Below are 19,657 nucleotides of genomic sequence, written 5' to 3' on the forward strand. Positions count from 1 at the left end.
AGCAAATATTGTCTGTCCTTGCACTAGTTACACGTCTGCGTTAGTCTTTATTTTATGGCAAGGACGTCCTTATTAATCAAAATTTATGCGAAGTACGTAAATTGGTAGCAGTACACTGCACTCGAACTGCTGTCACGTGACCAGTATTGGCACATTCCGTTAGAGTCGCGGTAGATTCAGCTGCGCCGACGTCATTCTTGCTGCTGTATATATTTCTTACAAACCCGAATCCCGCATCACCACTTCCTCCATCAGTAGAACACGATATGGCCAAGGCAAGCTTGTGGGCAGTCCTTCTTTTGATTAGCGGTGAGTTTTTAAGAGACTCGTTATATATAAGGCATTCCCAAACCCAAACTGCAATTATTCACTTCCTAATGACTGTCACAATATGTTATGCAGGAACAAAAGCTTATTTCAAGAGGCACGCGGGGAACTTGCATAAAATGTATATTTCTTGGAGAGCTCGTAGCTTATAATTTGTTCGATTTTTTTTCCCTTTGGAAAATATAGACTTGGCAAAATTATAGACGCGGAGGCGCCTACAGGTGTGGCTGATGTTCTATGCTGTTTTTTCAGGCTGCATTCATTATCAGCATCCCAATTCCATTAAAAAGTCAGGCCCTTCCACCCTGTAGCTACAAAATGGTAAACCGACCCCTTCGCTACGTACTCGGGAAAGAGGCTTCGGTGCCAGCTCCGAGTAGAACAATGGGGATTTTTTAACACTTAGACGATGGCTATACAATACTCGGCTCTGAGAGAGCAGGCTAGGCGTCCACGGGCGACGGCGTTTCTAGCGCGTTCCTCACGCTTTTGTAGGAAGTTCCCAGGCAAGAGTGCTTGGCCAACAGGGGTATTCTGTAAGAGTCCACCAAGTGGACTGTCCACTTCGGCTGTCACGACTGGCTCCAGGAGCACTAGCGAGAAGGAGTCAGCCAGTCTCCTTCGCGCTCGGGCAGGTGGAGCCATTCGGACAGCCGAAATGGACAGGTTGCTAGGTAGACTCTTACAAGATAACCCCCCCCCCCGCCGCCCCCAAAATCTCGGTATATACAACCTACGCAAACGCGAACTCCTCTCACACCCCACTCCTCCGTTGACCTACTTATTTTCGTAGGCAGGTGGGAGCCCGGAGAAAGCCAGCGGCGCAGGCGGCCGAGGCTGGCAGGGCTGCGCTAGAGTGAACTAGAATACGGTTGAGTGGGACGAGCGGCTGGGGCGGCGCATGCTTTGCAGTGAGGCGCCCGACGTGGAAAAATACTGTGGCGGCACTGCGATCGAAGTGGACTGGGCCGCATCAAGGTCGCACCGTTGGAAACTGCTGGCGATACTGCTCGGTATTTGTGTTCAGACAGCTCAAATAATGTCCATTATTGCATATGACTTGTATTTATGCCTTAAGAATAAATTCCTTCCTTTCACTTCTTTATTTTATTTTTTAATGGCGCTTGGTGATTGCGCGTGCATTACGGCGGCAGTGTCGGCTTTCATTCTACTGTGCGGTTCACTGCGGAGAACAAATTTTTTATAGGTCTTCAAGCAGCATGTATCTCTCTTGTGTATTGCTGCGCATATAGTTTTCCATCAGTAGCTCTTGCGAAACGCAGACGAAGAAACATATGTAACCTTCATGCTTGCCGCTTCAAACAAGTAAAGCATATCTGCCCCATCGGGCGCCTTCTACTCAGATTTACGGGAGGCATTGTTACAGATAAAAAAGAGTAAACGCAGCGCAACATTACATTCTCGTTTCCGCCATCCTCGCGTAACAGAATGCGGAGTAATTTTTGCGGGCTCATTTATTGCGGTCGGACCTCGTGCGCCGAAAACTGTTTTAGTTATTCTATATGCTCATCTTTGGCCGTAAGCCGTACGTGTAATTTTTTTTCTAGTCGGTACTTCGAAAAAAAGGAAAAGAAAGAAAGCATGCCTGGTAGCCTAAATAGAGGCTATATAGTGGATACGGCGTTGCGCTGCTAAACTGAAGCTCGCGTGTTCAATCCAGGTCGCAGAATTTGATGGGAACGAAATGGCAAAAGACTCGTGTACTTCTATTCAGGTGCCTCATAATCATATCGTGGTTTTTGCACGTAAAACCAAAGACTTTGTTTAAAGTAAAAAAAAACACGTGGCTGCGTTCTGCGGCTTTTTTCTAGGTAGGTAGGTAGGTAGGTAGGTAGCAAACTTTATTGACGTCCTGAAGTAGTCACCCCTCGTTTTCATGGAGGGAGAGTGTAAACAAATTACATTAATATCGAGTCTGATTTCCAAGGAAAACGTGTTACGCTATTCCTATATTTCATACATAAATATAATTCCGTTCGCAACTGTATGTCCGCTCAACTGAGCAGCCGGTATATTATGAACGGTTGCCTTCAGTTATCCGGTGCACTATAATAACGACCATAATAAAACAGAATGTCTGACATACTCGTAGAGATGTTGCAGATCTGTTGGGTGCGTTGAAGAAGATAAGTGCGGTGTATCACATGGGGCACCCAGTTTAATTGGGTTGATAACATGGTGAGCCAGTCAAAAAAGTTTTCCGTCTCTGAATCAATTTCGCAGATTTACAGGCTGCACTAAAACGGGGCGTTTATATTGAATAATAGCTAGGAACTTGGTAAGCAGAACTTATTAATGCCCATGCGTTAAATTCTCTCAGGAACTACGACTCTGCGCAACAGGCACGACTCTCCGGCAGATGAATCATTCGCAGTAAAAGTTCTCACGTGTGCATCGATCACTCACCTTTGAGTCTTCAATGGTGCTGTTAAGCGTTACATTGAAACGGAAACGACTTTTCGGCATCGTGCAATATATCAATAACACTTGTGCATATATATATATATATATATATATATATGTATATTATAAGACCGAGACCGACCGAGCTGTCAAGCGCTTTTTATTCCAAAAAGCAAACGCCCCAGCTCATGCGCGAAGAAGTAGGAGAACAGGGAAGGTGATGATGGCTATATACAAATGAAAAGGACGAAGTACGTTAATAGTGCTTACACTAACTTCCCCCCGTCATGGAAGCGGCCAGCCTGGCCGCAGATTACAGATTATCTAAACGGGGAGTGAAGGGCTTCATCCGCGAGACGTGAACAATTTCGGCATTCCGGCGGCGCCGGTCAGTGACGGAGTGTACTGGGCGCACGAGATAGTTCACTGCAGATGTTTGCTGCACAACGGTGTATGGGCCAATATAGCGTTGAAGGAACTTCTCACAGAGGCCTGGAGTTCGGGCTGGAGTCCAAAGCAGGACTTGGTCTCCAGGGTGAAAACGGAGGTCACGGCGTTTGTTGTCGCAGCGACGTTTGCGCTCAGCTTGGGTAGCTTCCGTGCTTTGCCGGGCGATTTGACGGCAATGTGCAACTCTGGCAGCAAAATCTTCTGGAAGGGACGCGGTAGGCGAAGAAGGTGCTAAAAAGAATTTTCTGTCAAATATGGTGGAAGGAGATCTTCCGTATAAAAGGAAGAAAGGGCTGTAACCGGTAGTCCGTTGAATAGCAGTATTATAGGCGAATGTCACAAAAGGAAGAATTTTATCCCAGTTAGTGTGGTCAGGCCGGATGTACATGGAAATCATGTCAGACAGCGTACGGTGGAAGCGCTCAGTGAGGCCATTGGTCTGCGGATGATAGGTAGAAGTAGATTTGTGCACGGTATCAGTGGCCCGAAGAACTTCCTCGAGAACTTGGGAAATAAACGCCTTGCCACGGTCAGTCAGAAGAACGCGAGGAGCCCCGTGGCGCAAGACAATGGAGCGCAAGAAAAAGTCAGCAACCTCAGACGCGGTACCGGCTCGCAGAGGGGCAGTCTCGGCATATCTGGTTAAATGGTCGACCGAAGTGACAATCCAACGGTGTCCAGAGGGTGTCAAAGGCAAGGGACTATATAAATCAATGCCAACAAATTCAAAAGGTGCGTCCGGGCAAGGCAGAGGTTGTAGTAAACCGGCAGGAGGGGAAGTCGAGCGTTTTCGGTGCTGACATGACGCACAGGAGGCAATAAATTTGGCCACCGTTGTGGATAGGCCAGGCCAGAAGCAGCGGCTCTTGATGCGGTCGTAAGTCTTGTGGAAGCCTAAGTGGCCAGCCGATGCGTCGTCGTGAAGTGCCTCTAATACGCGCCGGCGAAGGCAGCGAGGTAGAACTGGGACCCACCGGTGACCTGTTGGGTGATAAACGTAGCGGTGTAGCACGCCATTTTGCAGGCGAAATTGTCGAAGTTGGCGTCGCAAACGGCTGTTAGGTTGTTTCGGCGAATCCACTAAGGCGATCCATGAGAGTTCGACAGTAGGAGTCGGCCCGCTGAAGCAAGACGAGATCAGAGCGTGATGAAAGCGTAGCTAGGTCCAGGGGCGTTATCGAGAGCTGGTGTGAGGCAGGCGTAGCATCGGAACGACGTGGTGGGGAAGGCGACGGCGCGTTACCGGGAGAGAGCGAGAGTGGGCAGCGAGACAATGCGTCTGCATCATGATGACTTTTTCCAGACTTGTACGTTATTGCAAAGTCATATTCCTGCAAGCGGAGTATCCAGCGTCCTAAGCGTCCTGGCATGTTTTTCATTGATGACAGACAACACAGAGCATGATGGTCGGTGACGATGGTGAAGTGGCGGCCGTAAAGGTATGGGCGAAATTTCTGAATCGACCAGACGATAGCCAGGCACTCTTGCTCTGTAATGGTGTAGTTCCGCTCAGCTGGAGAAAGTGTTCGGCTGGCATATGCGAACACTTTCTCTTTAGAGGCTGCATTACGTTGCAGAAGTACTGCGCCAATACCTTGTGCGCTGGCGTCAGTATGGAGTATGGTGGGGGCTCGATCATCGAAGTGGCGAAGCACTGGTCCGGAAGTAAGATGTTGCTTAAGAGCTTGAAAAGCTGATTCGCATTCGTTAGTCCATGTGAAAGAGGCACCGGTAACCAGTAGCTTGTGTAGAGGAGCCGCTATGGCAGCAAAGTTGCATATAAATCGACGAAAATATGAAGCCAAGCCGAGGAAACTACGTAGATCTTTCTGCTGCTGGGGCCGAGGAAAGTGGAGAACAGCACTAATTTTTTTCGGGGTCTGGCTGGATGCCATCTTTTGAGACGACGTGGCCCAATATTTTTATATTCTTGCTTGCAAATTTGCATTTTTTTGTATTGATCTGGAGACCAGCATTTGCAAGGCACTTGAGAACTTCGTCTAATCGATGAAGGTGTTGGCTGAAGTTAGACAAAAAGATGACAATATCGTCCAGATAACAGAGGCAGGTCTTTCATTTTAGTCCACGAAGTACGTTATCTATCATGCGCTCAAATGTGGCGGGAGCGTTACAAAGACCAAAAGGCATCACGTTAAATTCATAAAGTCCGTCTGGTGTAGCGAATGCGGTATTTTCTTTGTCAGTCTCGTTCATCGGAATTTGCCAATAGCCTGATCGAAGATCAAGGCTGGAGAAATATTCAGCCCCTTGCAGTGTGTCCAAAGCGTCGTCGATTCGAGGTATTGGATATACGTCCTTGCGTGTGATCTTATTGAGCGCTCGATAGTCGACGCAAAAGCGAACGGAGCCATCCTTTTTCTTTACCAGAACCACGGGAGAAGCCCAGGAACTAGATGAAGGTCTAATTATCTTCCGCGCAAGCATGTCAGCAACCTGTTGTTCAATGACCCTCCGTTCGGACGGCGAGACACGATAGGGGCGTCGTCGTATGATAGCGGAACCATCGGTTTCGATGCGGTGTGAAGCCACAGAAGTTTGGCTCAACACAGGGGAACAGCTATCGAAACAGGCTTTGTGCTTCGCTAAGACCGCCAGTAAGGCTTCGGACTGCGCGGCGGTTAGGTCAGAACCAAGAACGGCTGGGGGAGGGAAGGAATCATCCAAACCCGAGGTAGGTGCTGGCGATGAAGAAGGGCAAAGCGTGACTATAGAGATAGGTTGAGTGTCGGCGAGGGTTGCCACAGTCATCCCTTTGGGCAGCATCACAGGATCTGGGGTCGTGTTGCAGGCAGACAGAAGGGCGCGCCCACGTGAAAACCGGACGAGACAGGCGGCAATGAGGATTCCACGAGAAGTACAGCGGGAAGAAGGGGCGACTAGAGCGTCTCCGTCGGCGATCTGCCGGGATGTTACGGATACAACGTCTTCGTGACCAGGACGTAGGACGTAGTCTTCATCAATGGCCAAGTTCACGCATGAAGGTGAAGAATCTGTAACAGGTGCAAGCGCTGTATCCGCGATGTGGACAACTTCCTCTCTACATGAAATGACGGCTGAAGCAGAATGTAGGAAGTCCCAACCCAAGATAAGTTCATGGATACACGTTGGAAGCACGATAAACTCAATGTGGTGGCGAATGCCGTCGATGAAAACACGAGCAGTACACTGTCCGTCGGGGTGTATGAATGCATTATTAGCACCACGCAAAATAGGTCCAAGATAAGGCGTTTTCACTTTCCGGAGCCGTGAACACAGATCACTACGAAGAACAGAAACGGCGGCACCGGTATCGATGAGAGCAGACGCGGGAACACCTTCAACAGTTACATAAAGCATGTTGGCCGGGCGAACAGGAGGAATTGTTGAAGACCGATAGGAAGCAGTTTCCCCTCCAAAAACTGCAACAGTTAGTTTTCCGAGTGTTGGTCGGCAAGATGGGAAGTGGGACGAAGCGGCGATGTAGAGCGCCGGTAAGGCGAAGGAGAACGACGTCTGGCCGAACGGGAACTATGAGGCAGATTGGGAGCAACTGGAGGAGACGGTGAACGCCGCTGAGGGAACGAGTACGAACCGGGATAGTAGGAGTCTGGTCGGCGAGTGCGGTCTCTCTCGTGCTCAGCATAGCCTCGTCTTTCATCCTGCTGGCGACGGCGGCAGAAGCTAGATATATGGCCGCGTATACCACAGTAAAAACAAACCGGACGAGGTGGACGCCACTGAGGGTAGGATGGCGCAGCAAGTGCTCTGGTTCCCATCGAGGCCAAATGGTCATAGGTAACGTCAGGAGGCACGGAGGTCACGGTAGGGGTGGGGAGCGAAGCAACATCCGCGTAGGTAGGTGAGGGGCGCGCTACAGGAGCAAGATGCGTCGTGGGCGTAGTCATCGCTGTCAACTCCTGCTTTACGACCTCGCGCAAGTCGAAGGTGGGGGTTGGGGCACAGGCAGTAGGTGAACGCCTCAGGTCTAATATTTGAAGCTCCTCGCAGATGATGGTGCGGATGAGAGCACGGAGATCTGAAGAATAGGGAAAGTGAGGATCGCTACTGTCATGTTGAAGACGAAGAGACTGCATCTCGTCCAGGCGCTGACACGTGGCAGTGATGTCTTGGACAGAAGCCGGATTTTGCACGATTAAGGCGTTGAACGCGACAGACCCAATGCCTTTTAATATCTGTCGCACGCGTTCAGCTTCCGTCATGCTAGGGTTCGCACGGCGGCACAGAGCCAAGACATCCTCTATGTATGAGGTGTACGACTCTTGCGGGAGTTGGAGGCGCGTGCCCAGCTTCTGCTTGGCGACTTCTGCACGGCTAGACGAGGAAGCGAAGACTTGCCGCAGCTTGGCGGTAAACGTGGACCAATCCGCGATGTCGGATTCATGATTGAAATACCACGTCTGTGCAACACCGGTCAAGTAGAAGGCGACGTGCCTCAATTTCTGGGTATCGGTCCACTTATTGCAAGAACTCACGCGGTCGTAGTTGTCGATCCAATCGTCGACGTCATCACCGCGGCGTCCCGCAAAGACAGGGGGATCGCGTTGAGGGCACGTCACAGTCCAAGAGGGAACCGCAGGCGGAGTCGTTTGTGCGGTAGGGTTAGAGGCGCCGGAAGAGCCGGGGTTGGAAGTGTCCATCATAGTAGGGGTAACCGGGCGCAGGCGGCGACCGGAACGTAGCTCCAGGGAGGACGGGAACGCGAGAGGACGTCGGGGTCTTGACGTACCTCCACCACTTTATAAGACCGAGACCGACCGAGCTGTCAAGCGCTTTTTATTCCAAAAAGCAAATGCCCCAGCTCATGCGCGAAGAAGTAGAAGAACAGGGAAGGTGATGATGGCTATGTACAAATGAAAAGGACGGAGTACGTTAATAGTGCGTACAATATATATATATATATATATATATATATATTGTGAGACGTCGACCGATGCGATGCCTTTATTTCCGAGCAGCCGCCCGAAGCAGAGACGAAGGAGACGAAGCACCGCACGAGAGAAAACGATGATGATGAATCGTATGTAAAGATGACGACGACGATATGCACAAAATGCGCTCACAATATATATATATATATATATATATATATATATATATATATATACAAGATTCTTTTGCATATATATATATATATATATATATATATATATATATATATATATGCATATATATATATATATTGTGAGACGTCGACCGATGCGATGCCTTTATTTCCGAGCAGCCGCCCGAAGCAGAGACGAAGGAGACGAAGCACCGCACGAGAGAAAACGATGATGATGAATCGTATGTAAAGATGACGACGACGATATGCACAAAATGCGCTCACAATATATATATATATATATATATATATATATATATATACAAGATTCTTTTGCCTGCTATGAATATTACTTCTGCAAATGAGACAGATTTTTATGTGCAGTATTCACGAATAAGTGTGTTTATCACTGCAACACGTGCGCTTATTCCGGCCGGGAGTTCTCACTTTTTCAATTTGTGCGATTAGAATAATTTGTGTTTTTTCCCTTACCTATATATCGTGATTATATATGTGCATGCACCCTTTGATTTATTTACCTCAAAATACATTGGTCACTCTTCGCGCCACGCAGTTCATAAACCTGGTCCTCTAATATTGTTTTCTTCTATCATTGTCCCTGATCCATATCCACCAACAAGAAGCCCGCGTAAAGTGACACGATATAAATAATAAAATTTTCTTACGTAGCGTCATGTTGCAGAGAGACGACTTACTTTTAGAAGACAGCGGTAAAAACAGCAGTTAATCTGGCTAAAACTACATTAGGTACCGGCTGTCAAGAGTCATGGGCGCACAAAAGCACCTAAAACATCAAAAAAAAAAATGTACTGCACAGACGTTCTGCGAGAAAAACTGGGCGTCTGCCAACGTCCTCTTAGCGAACGCGCGCTCGCTAGCAGACGACGCGCTTGACAACGACACCAAAATTGAAGACGTCGCGTTGTATAATCCATGCCTCAAATATATATGTCTGGAAAATGGTGTAAACATAACGTTGCAGTTGAAATAAAGTACTGTTTTAAGAGCGTACTATGAGCAATCGGCCTCGACGCCCGCTGCGAAAGTACGTTGAATATGCCGCGGAGCGCGTCTCCACCCCAATCCAGTTCGTTCGCAGCACCCTCGCACAATTTTTCCACACGCGGCGCCTCAGAGGGAGAGCGCCGTTCGGCCCACTGAGCCACTGGACCATTGTCTAGTACTCTCTAGCTGCGCGCATACGCCGCAGTCTGAGAGCGGACACAGACACGCACAGTCATGCAAGGTAGCGGCCTATGTACTACTGGTGTGTAAGGAAGAGACGCTTAATTCGCCTATCTCTCCCCCCGCCATCGGGCCGCCGCGCCGCGCCCTCGTCGCCTTCCTGGAGCAGCCGGAGGGGCGAGCGAAAACGCGTGCGTCAGCAACCTAGGCGGAGGGACGCAAAGCAGCACCGCCGTCCTAGCTAATGCCTCTGAGCCCCCGCGATCTCCTCTCTCCTCTTGCGCCAGTCGACCTTCTTTTATGCAGCGTTCCACCTCAGTGCAGTTGTGCCCGGCTGTGAAACTAGACTAGTGGGGCTAGGTGAACGCCTCCTAAAACATTTAGGAGGCGTTGGCACTACCCGCTCTACTTCCACAGCGGCGCGGGGACGCGGCGGCGATTGCCGGCAGGAAGTGACGTCAAATTGTTGGGCGCAGGCCTTGGAAGCTTTAAGCACGACCTACTGAACTACAGACCTGCACAGATCTCCCTGCTCCAGCACGCCTGGTCTAGTTCACCCCTTTTGCCGCTAGGGATAGAACGTGCGAGCAGAGTGGCTCTAGTTATAACCTGTTCGCTGTCGTCTGCTTCGGCGATCTGTTCTAGCGCTCGTGCCGCTATTTCGGCAGCCACAGATCGTTTACATTGTTTGTAAATGCATAGATTCACGAAAATAAAAAAGAAAACAAAATTTGCAAATGATTGCTTCTCATTTAAATCACAAGATACAGTAGGAAGAGCGGTGCAAGAAAGAAAAACGAGTACAGCCGGCAGACGATAACATTTCTTCCCGTTGCCTTCGCAGAAGGGTGAAAAATCTGATTACCAGAAGATTCATAGGATAAAATATAGTACAATGGAGTAATAATGAAATACAATAATAAAGAACTTGATATATTGATATGAACAAGGAAATTTAAAAGAATCACGCAGATGATATGTATACGCAGACCACACACAAACTGCGTGAATCTGCAGACGCTGCAGAAAGCATGTCATGCAGCTTGCTTGAGTTAATTACAGGTGGGATAACGTAAACGATCACATTATCGTATACATGCTGTCTGCCATCATGTAAAGCAGAACAAAGCAAGGACTCTATCATCAGCTTTCACAGTTTCATAAAAGCTTTGCGATGCATATTTGACGGGCCGAACTAACACGTAAACAATCACTCGATCAGTTAGTTTTTCTGTGTGTCTGTCTGTGGAGCAGCGCGAAATTTCCGCATAATGGCAAACCGAGAAAGAATTCGTGTACTATTTTACGTGTTATTACATACCACTACAATGAGTACAGTTAAACAATTTTGACATACTTGCTCTTGTCATCGTAAGAAATTGTCACATATGCTAGCAGCCCCCTACAGAAGAGCAGGCGCACACATTCGAACGCCGCCCAGCCACCCGCCGAGTAGCAGACGAACAGGTTATAAAAGCGCCACCTATGGCCACCGGTTGAACGAAAGTGGGCGCAAGCTGCTCCCATAGAAACCGGACATCTGTGCAGGTCTGTAGTTCCAGTAGGTCGTGGCTTTAAGAGGCGTTGGCTCAGCCGGCCTGGAGGGAGGAGCAGAGCTGCGCTCAAGCAGGCCACGACGCTCGAGCCAATGCTGATGATGATCGTTTTTTCTACACGCGGACACGATCATACGGAACCGAGCCCCTTAACATCTTCGATGTAAAAAAAACCATTTGCCCATTATGCACGCCTTTCTTACAGTTTTAGCTTTTATGAACTGTGTATCTTCCAAAATTAGACTGTTCGCTGACGACTGTGTTGTGTACAGAGCCATTAAAAGTGAAACTGACCACCAATATTTACAAACTGATCTCGATTCAATTAACACTTGGTGTTCATCTTGGCAAATGACTCTAAACCACTCTAAGACAAAGCTCGTCTCCTTTACAAGAAACTCTTGCCGCATCCCAACCAAATACACTATTAATGACGTAACAGTTGAGGCAGCTTCTACTTACAAATATTTAGGTGTTCACCTACTGTCTGACTTAACCTGGAACTATCACATTTATCTGATTCTAGCAGCTGCTAACCGTTCTCTTGGCTTATTAAAACGTAACCTTCGACATGCTCCTGCGCCTGTGCGTAAACTTGCTTATATCACCTTAATCCGACCTAAAATCGAATACGCTTCAGCCATATGGGACCCGGATCAAGCCTACATTATAGATGACATCGAATCCCTGCAAAACCGTGCTGCTCGTTTCATTTTTTCAGATTACTCACGTTTCACTAGCGTCACGGCGTTAAAAGCTCGTGCTGGTCTTGTTAACCTCTCCCATCGTCGCAAACTTGCTCGCTTAACTCTTTTTCACAAAATTTACCATCATCCGTTGCTTCATGACGATTTCTTTCAATCACCATCGGCCTTCTTTCCCCGCCGTGACCATCCTTTCAAGATCAAACGCATCATTTGCCGCCCTTCATCTTTTGCGAACTCATTCATACCCAAAACCATTATTGAGTGGAACCAGCTACCTGTTACAATCGCAACTGAAATAAACACATCGAAATTTCAAGAACTTCTAAAAAATGAATGTGATAAGTAGCTTTTCTTCTACTTCTGTTCCGTTTACCGCAATGTTTGATTTTTCTTTTTGTGTGTGTGTGTGTGTTCTGTTTATTATGTTGCGTTTTCTCATTATGGTTCATTGATTGTTGCTGTGCTGCCCCATTTTATTTTATTCTTGTTGCCTATTCCTTCTCTAGATTGCCATACAATTTTTGTCACCCCCTATGCAATACCCTCGTTGTGAGGGCCATTAGGGGTTTCTTGAAATAAAAACAAAAATAAAATTAGTTATTACAGTTAGCACGAGTTAAGTAGTAGGCTTGGTTTGAGCGGTGAAATAAATTTTATGCATAAGTGTCAAATGTACCACTGAGCTAAATGCAGCTCCACAAACGTGAAACCTGGGGAGGTGCGAAGCATGCAGTGATGCACTGCTAATGGGCTCATACTGCCTTAAGCAATGGCTCATAACCCCTTAAACGCTGCCTCCCCATTACGACGACAGAAGAGAAGTGACATTCTACGCTGGAATGATGAGCGGCAACGCAGACACCTGTGGAAGACGACGACGACCAACGCGGGGGCCCTCGGCACGCGGTACGCTCGGCAGTGCAGCTTGATTACCGTGACGACGACGACGACAGGGGACGCCGACAGCCCAAGCGCATAAGGTGCTTTGCGCCTTAAAAAAGAGTACCCTAGGATTGCCATCCACATCCGTCATTGCGTCGTCACGGTGCTGCTCACTCGATACCAGTACCATGGCATCGAATCTAATTCATTACTCGAAATCTAAAGTGAGAATAACGTTGTGTTTCTTTTGCTTCCATCTACAAAACACTATAAGTTCATAGCTGCATTTTATGACCCTTTTGACAATGCAGACACTGATCAGCACGCTAAAGAATCGCGGTTCCACAGTGATCCGCGACATTGCTTGGCAAATATATTGCGTATCAAAACATGCCGCGGAACCTTACTTGTATACATGCCATGTACGTGTTGGCATGCAATTTAAAATATTGTCCATCAGGCAATTATTTGCTTTAGGAGTCTCAGAAAGAGCAAGTGCTTCACCACCGTCAATCATCGTGCTCCTACGTCTTATCTATCACCTTTGAAACTATGTGAATATATTGTATCGTAGGATGATGGCGTGCAGCAGAGACAAAACACCGGGCTTCTAATCTGAAAGTCGTAAGTTTGAATCCTCCTTCAGTCCACTACATTTTCAGGCTTACAGTTGCGCCTGACACAGTCAAAAAATTTCCAAGAGCCAGTGGGGCTATAATAGTATAGCTGTAACCACATGAGCAAAGTACACTCAGCTTCAACAAATGCACTCCCTTACCAGGACAGGAATTGGCCTCCCTGGTGCAGTATTTGGCCGCTACCTCGCTCATGACTCCTGCAATTAACCCATGGCCCTCAGTCACCAGCGGCTGCGGAACACCTGACAAAGCTGGCGGTCAGACCTGCGACGCGGCAGAGGGTGCTAAGGATATCTGGGTCCGAACGGGCCGCCACTGGAAACTGGACCTGGCAATGTTCAACACGCGAACCCTCTCGAGTGAGGCTTCCTTAGCAGGGCTATTTGAGGAATTATCAGACATTAGCTGGTATATTATTCGCCTTCGTCATGTTTGATTAACTGGTGAGCCTTATATAGCATTAGGGGCAACGACCTCTGCTACAGAGGTCTTCCGGACGAAAGAGATTACGGGGTAGGATTTCCAATTGATAAGGACCTAGCGGGCAACATTGATGAATTCTACAGCTATAATGGGCAGGTAGCAGTCGTCTTAGTAAAGTCGAATAGGAGATAAACGTATAACAGCGGCATTACAAGCCTTCAATGCATCCTCCAGTCACGATAATGAAAAAATAGAGCACTTTTATGAAGATGTTGAATTAGCAATGACAAAGTTGCAAACTCAGAATGTTATAGTCTTGGAGGACTTGAACGCAAAAGTGGCGAAAAATCAGGCATGGCTACAAGCAATTAGCAACTACGGCATCGATTTTAGAAACACCAAATAGAATTGCGCGGAAAGGAATAGGCTCCGAATAGGCTATAGACTGCGCTTCTTCAGGAAGCGCAGTAACAGGAATTCTACCTGGAAATGCCCTAATGGCGAAACAAGAAATGAAATAGATATCACTCTCTCTGACGATCCCAGCAACATGCAGAATTTAAAATTGTTAGTTACAGTTAAGTGCAGTGACCATAGGTTAGTGAGGTCTTGAATTCGTCTCGATTTGAAGAGAGCAACAATAAAATTAGTCAGGTAGAAACAGGCCAATCTAGACGCAATAAGGGTAAAACCAGACCAATTGAAGCTGGTGCTCGCAAACAAGTATGCAGCTTTAGAACAGGAAGATGAAGACAACATAGAGGTCACGAATAAAACCTTAACTAGGCTTATCTCAGAAGCAGCAAATGAAGTGGGAGGTAAGGCACCAAGACAACCAGTAGGTAAGCTCTTTCCTTGCCTAGCCACCTTATTGCGGTGCTCCGCCGCCGCTGCGGACCGAGGGCCATGGGTTCTCCTGCACTGATAGCGTAACTGCATTGAAAAGTACCTTGAACCTTCCTAGTGTTTCCCTTCGTAGAAAACTTTCGCAAATGCTAAACTTTCACAGGATTTATTATCACAATTATCAGCTAAAAGGGGATCGTCTTTCTGATACATCATTCATATTTATATCAGCCATCATTCAATAGGTGAATAGCTATGGTATCACCTCGCACAGATCATTGCCATCAGGTACGCATTCCATAGTGCCGTACTAATGCCGTACTAATGCGTCTTTTGTGCCAAAGACGGCTAGCGATCGGAACCACCTGCCCACCTCTGTTGCCGATATCTCTGACACGTGTTTATTTAAAACTGCCACTGAAAACTATGTGTTCGCCTGATCTGTATTGTTCCTGGTCCGATTTGCATTTCACCTAAATCTACGCTTTTTCGTTGGTGTAAACGATAGTGTTTTCTTTTGTGTACACCATATTGTTTTCTTTTGTGCCAAAGACGACTAGCTACGGCAACCACCTACCCGCCTGTGTTGCCGATATTTCTGACACGTCTTTAGTTTTTTAGACTGCCGCACAAAAATATGTTTGCCTAATCTGCCTAGTTGCTAATGTGAGCTTGCATTTCGCCTAAACCTATGTGTTTTCGTTGCTGGATACCATATTGTTTAAGTTTTGCTGCATTATGAGCTTTTTTCTGACACTCTCTTCTGTAAGGCCCGCTGGGCCTTGAAGGTGTTGCAATAAATAAATAAACAAATTGCAGAGGTATATATATATATATATATATATATCTGTGTGTGTGTGTGTGTGTATATATATAGAGAGAGAGAGACAGACAGACAGACAGACACAGACAGGCAGAAAACGCCTGATATAGCACAGAATGTCAATCGCATTAATATTGCTGGCTCTCTGTAAGCTTTCTAGAAAGCATCGTTTTCAGTTTCTCTGCTCAGCGGCAAGTGTTGTTATGCGAACAATATTTTGACAAGCAGAGTGGTGTGTAGTGGACCTAATATTAGTGTAAGCGCACCTACAATGCCCAATGAATTCGTTTAGTACACCGACACCACTTTCGCATACACTGCAGTTGTAATCTATCTTGTGGATGCAAGTATGAAGTTTAAACCGACATGATTATAACAAATCAAGTTCTCATGCTACTACCAAAATTTTGTATCAAGAAGACCGTATCGCATCAAGAACGATGCAGTGCGTTTCGGGCGAGCAATCTTTGAGGGATTTCCGACCAGTTCGATACCATCAGAATAGCTGAATTTTTGCGCGGAGCACATACATTCGAGATGACGTTACCGGCCGCATGCAAGTGTTTGTGCTGAAATAATATCTTTTTTTATTTTTACGGGAGTCATCGTATCCTGCATAACGGGTGGAGTACACTGTTGACACCTGATGATATTGCAATTTTTCAATATCTCAGTAGGCGTGTCATTTGAGGCACGATAAACAGGCCCGTAATAGGTAGGCCATCAATTATTCTACGAATGTTTTCAAACGTTTTCCTAAATACAGAGACGCCTCATTTGTCTATTATGGGGTGCCATGAAGCGCTTCTCGGAGTACGTGAATAATTCCGAGGCTAGAAAGTATGTTTTAGCACACTGTATGACCTTTCTCTATTCTGAAATCTGGTCAGAATCTATTGGGGTAATGAGTGCCATTGAAGAATTGTGGGGTCTCTAATCTCTGGGCTCTTCTACGGACCGGGCTACAACAATACGAGCTTTGTATGGCGCTTTTATTCGATTCTTTCTATTCCAAAGCTTCGCCAAACTTACGTGCCTTGTGGGTGATTTCTTGAGCTTTCCATGTTTTCTTGGCTTGCTTAGAATTTCCTTCGAGAATAGTTTTGCGTAAGCATCCAGTTCGTAACATTGTTCATTATTTGCTCTCCATGTGATTGTCTTGGCTGAACCTCAATGTTTAGGTTATCTGCGTCTTGCTTATCAAAAAGGAATACTATAGCTCATGCACCTAGAGTACTCTGTTATATCTTTGTAGTGCTTAATGTTGTAGTGCCACAAAATCTGAGACACCGTTTGAGGAATCTTCAGATGGCTTTAAGATCTGTAAGATGCATGCTACATAACTAGTGTGCTTTGTCTGTTGGATTGCCGTACGAATGTAAAGTTTCTCTTTCATAATTTAGGACTATAGAATTACCATGGCTGCACTCAACGGCATATTTTGTTTTCTATTACGCTGTTCTTTTACTTTTCCTCTCATTCTACAATTCGCTGAAGTTCTTTCTCTTCCCGAGATAGTTTTATGTTAATAAGTGGATCAACAATTAGTGTAAGCTGCTATGTGCAACGTTCTTTGAATAGCTTCATTTAAGGCAACCAGTTATCTTGTAGGATATCGTTAAGCTTAAACAATTACATAGGTGGTCAGGTACAAAGGGTGGATATCACCTTAATCTCCGGGCATTTCAGTATTTTTTATGTATTTGGCTTAGTGAACGATTTCTTAAAGGCACCATGAACAACTTCTTATCGACGTCGACAAATGCATGTCAAGGTAAAATAGGCTATTTAAGAGATACTTTTCCGCAAGGAGTACTTCAATAAGTTCAGCAGAAGCGGAGTTATTGTCAATCAAAGATTCCATCCCTACGTGCTGCTCTTTCTCATTCTTCAACGCCTTGCACTGCGAAGGCTACGGCGAAACGGGGCGTGCCCAGAACTCTGCGCCTATTAACCATCACCGTGGCCCGCAGTTCTAACTTGATTGAGGCTGGTGACACAGACAGCACTATTTCCTATTTTGGCGCTTACGACGCGCCAAAGGCGGCTGTCCTCAATTTCAGAAACGGAGGCACTGTAATGTTTTTGTGAAATCCGTTAGCGCAAAAAAGAATACATCGTTAGCAAGAAATAGTACTGCAACCATCAGTGCAAATAATGAGTGGTAATTATATATTTTTACGGATGTAGGCACTAGAAATCTTTTCCTGTTTAATACTTCTGCTATGGGGCTAAGTTCTTGTACTACAAAGTCTATATGTTGATTCCACTCTAAAGTACTAACAAGGATGTTCCTGCGATTTATCGCAGCTGACAAAGATGTACTTCAATAGAGAAGTGACATGCACTTGGATGTAGTGGACAAACGGGGTATGGAGACGAAGGGCAACGAGCGATGGGAGCGCTCCGTTCACGATGACATTTGTTTCGGCTGCATCCGGGAAGAACCCGAATACTGGCGACGTCATGGGAGTGGTGTTACTTAGTATGATGGGGTTTGAGGAAGGTCAGCGAAGATAGGTTACATACATTCTTAGTTGTGTGAGTGGTGTTTAAAAAAGCACAGGTTATGTTAATAAAAGGGGATAAAATGCATCATTAGTACAATCTAGTGAATAAACAAAAATCTAAGTAAAAAATTTGAGGAGCAACTAACGAAGGAACAGAAGTCTATCTGCACTTCTACAGGCCCTTAATTTTGACTTTGGAAGTGCCTCTTGCATGCCAAGAGCTCCATGTTGGAGGGTTGCAACGGAACAAAAATCACTAACGAAAGGAGGTAGGGGTGGGCCACACGCATTTCTCAGAAGTGATATTTTCTTGGAATAAATATCGATTGTCGGGCGCATATCTTAGAGCGAGAAATGGTTCTGGCTTAAGAATAAAATTCATGGAGAGGCTTGGCTTTAGGCAGGCAGCAATCGTTGGCAAGGAAATAAAGAATGAGCCTAATATCTGCATGAAAACATTCAGAACGTCAAAAACAAAGAGAAACCTATCATTCGAAGTGATACGAATGCCCACATTAAATATCTGCATTGATACACACTTACTATAACTGAAAACAATTGCTTCACCTAGGCGAACAGTACTATCCAGTAATTGCATAAGGGAATCAAAGTGCTGGGGTCAAATAGTGTGGGAGTGTGAAAATATACAGCAAGTTGGCTATTGTGCAACTAGATTTGGAAGGATCAACTAAAATGCCGAGTGACCATAAACGTATTACCTCACACTGGTAAAAGAACCACGGAAAAAATAACCCTAGGTCAAACATTAATGACCAAAACTTTGTCATCATAGCAGCTAGCACAGAGCAGGCAATGGATAAGACGCCAAGAGACTCGCATTTTATTGAGATTGTAACATTAGGCGGTACTAAAATTTTAATCATTGAAGCAATATGTACTCTGAAGAGGCAATGGAAAACCGCGCAAATGATGGAAGCAGGAAATTTGGTATGGAAACAAAGAACATCGCAAAACACTATAGAATGCAGAAATACAAGAACGGTAGACTTATCACAGGAGGAAATAGACAAGAAATCAGAATGAGAGTGCGAGAAATGGGAAGTTGTCGACAAGTTTAAGGAGAAAAGCAAAGACAAATAATCACTGAGTGTCTAAGTAGTTAAAGAAACAGTTTATTAGCGTGGTGTTGTTTAAAATTATCATTGCAAACAGAACTAGAGAATCACAATGCGGCTGTTCAAGGCTACATTATGGTTCACAACGAAGAACTACAAATGGCCTAGCACAACGAGAGATGCATGGGCTGGTCGCCTTTTTCTGCACGGTAGGTCTAGAGCAGCATCTGCTTCGAGAAAGAAACATCCGATATGAAGCGAAATAATTAGGTTGCTATGGTATTTGGTACCGACATTCCGAAATGTTGTAGATACAAAAACACGTAATTTACCCTTAATGTTTTCTTGGCAAGCCCAGCAGCGACTAAGGAATTCCGGCAGGACCCAGCCGAGAATGAATGTCGACGTTAATGCGTCGACGTTAAATATTCTAGCGACAAAACATTGCTAACGCCAAAATGCGTCATGTTTGAGAACTATATGCAGCGAGGTTCATCTTTCGCGCTTCACTGAAAACATGCAGTGCACCCAGCGTCCGCAACGGGAAGTCCGCAGGTGGTGCTTGTGGGAATATACGTTCATACATGGTTGTCTGAATATATGTGACAAGGTTTCCATTCCGCGCCAGCACTGAAGAAATAATAAATGATTTTTTTTACCACTGAAGAGCAATACATACCCAGCCATCCAAATTAGGGACAAAGAGGATCACTGAAGAAGGGCACAT

The 19,657-nt window shown here is 46.0% G+C and overlaps 1 protein-coding gene across 1 annotated transcript in view; it reads left to right on the forward strand.

Moving 5' to 3' along the window:
* Positions 1-230: 230 nt before the first annotated feature.
* The window catches only part of LOC125945969 (evasin P1181-like), a 329,927-nt gene continuing 310,500 nt past the window's right edge, over positions 231-19,657 (forward strand). The window contains exon 1 of the mRNA XM_049668405.1: positions 231-309. Coding sequence (XP_049524362.1) covers positions 267-309 — 43 coding nt within the window. The 5' untranslated portion in view covers positions 231-266. The remainder of the gene's footprint in view (positions 310-19,657) is intronic.

Source organism: Dermacentor silvarum, chromosome 5 (genome assembly GCF_013339745.2).
Source record: "Dermacentor silvarum isolate Dsil-2018 chromosome 5, BIME_Dsil_1.4, whole genome shotgun sequence".
Taxonomy (NCBI): Eukaryota; Metazoa; Arthropoda; class Arachnida; order Ixodida; family Ixodidae; genus Dermacentor; species Dermacentor silvarum.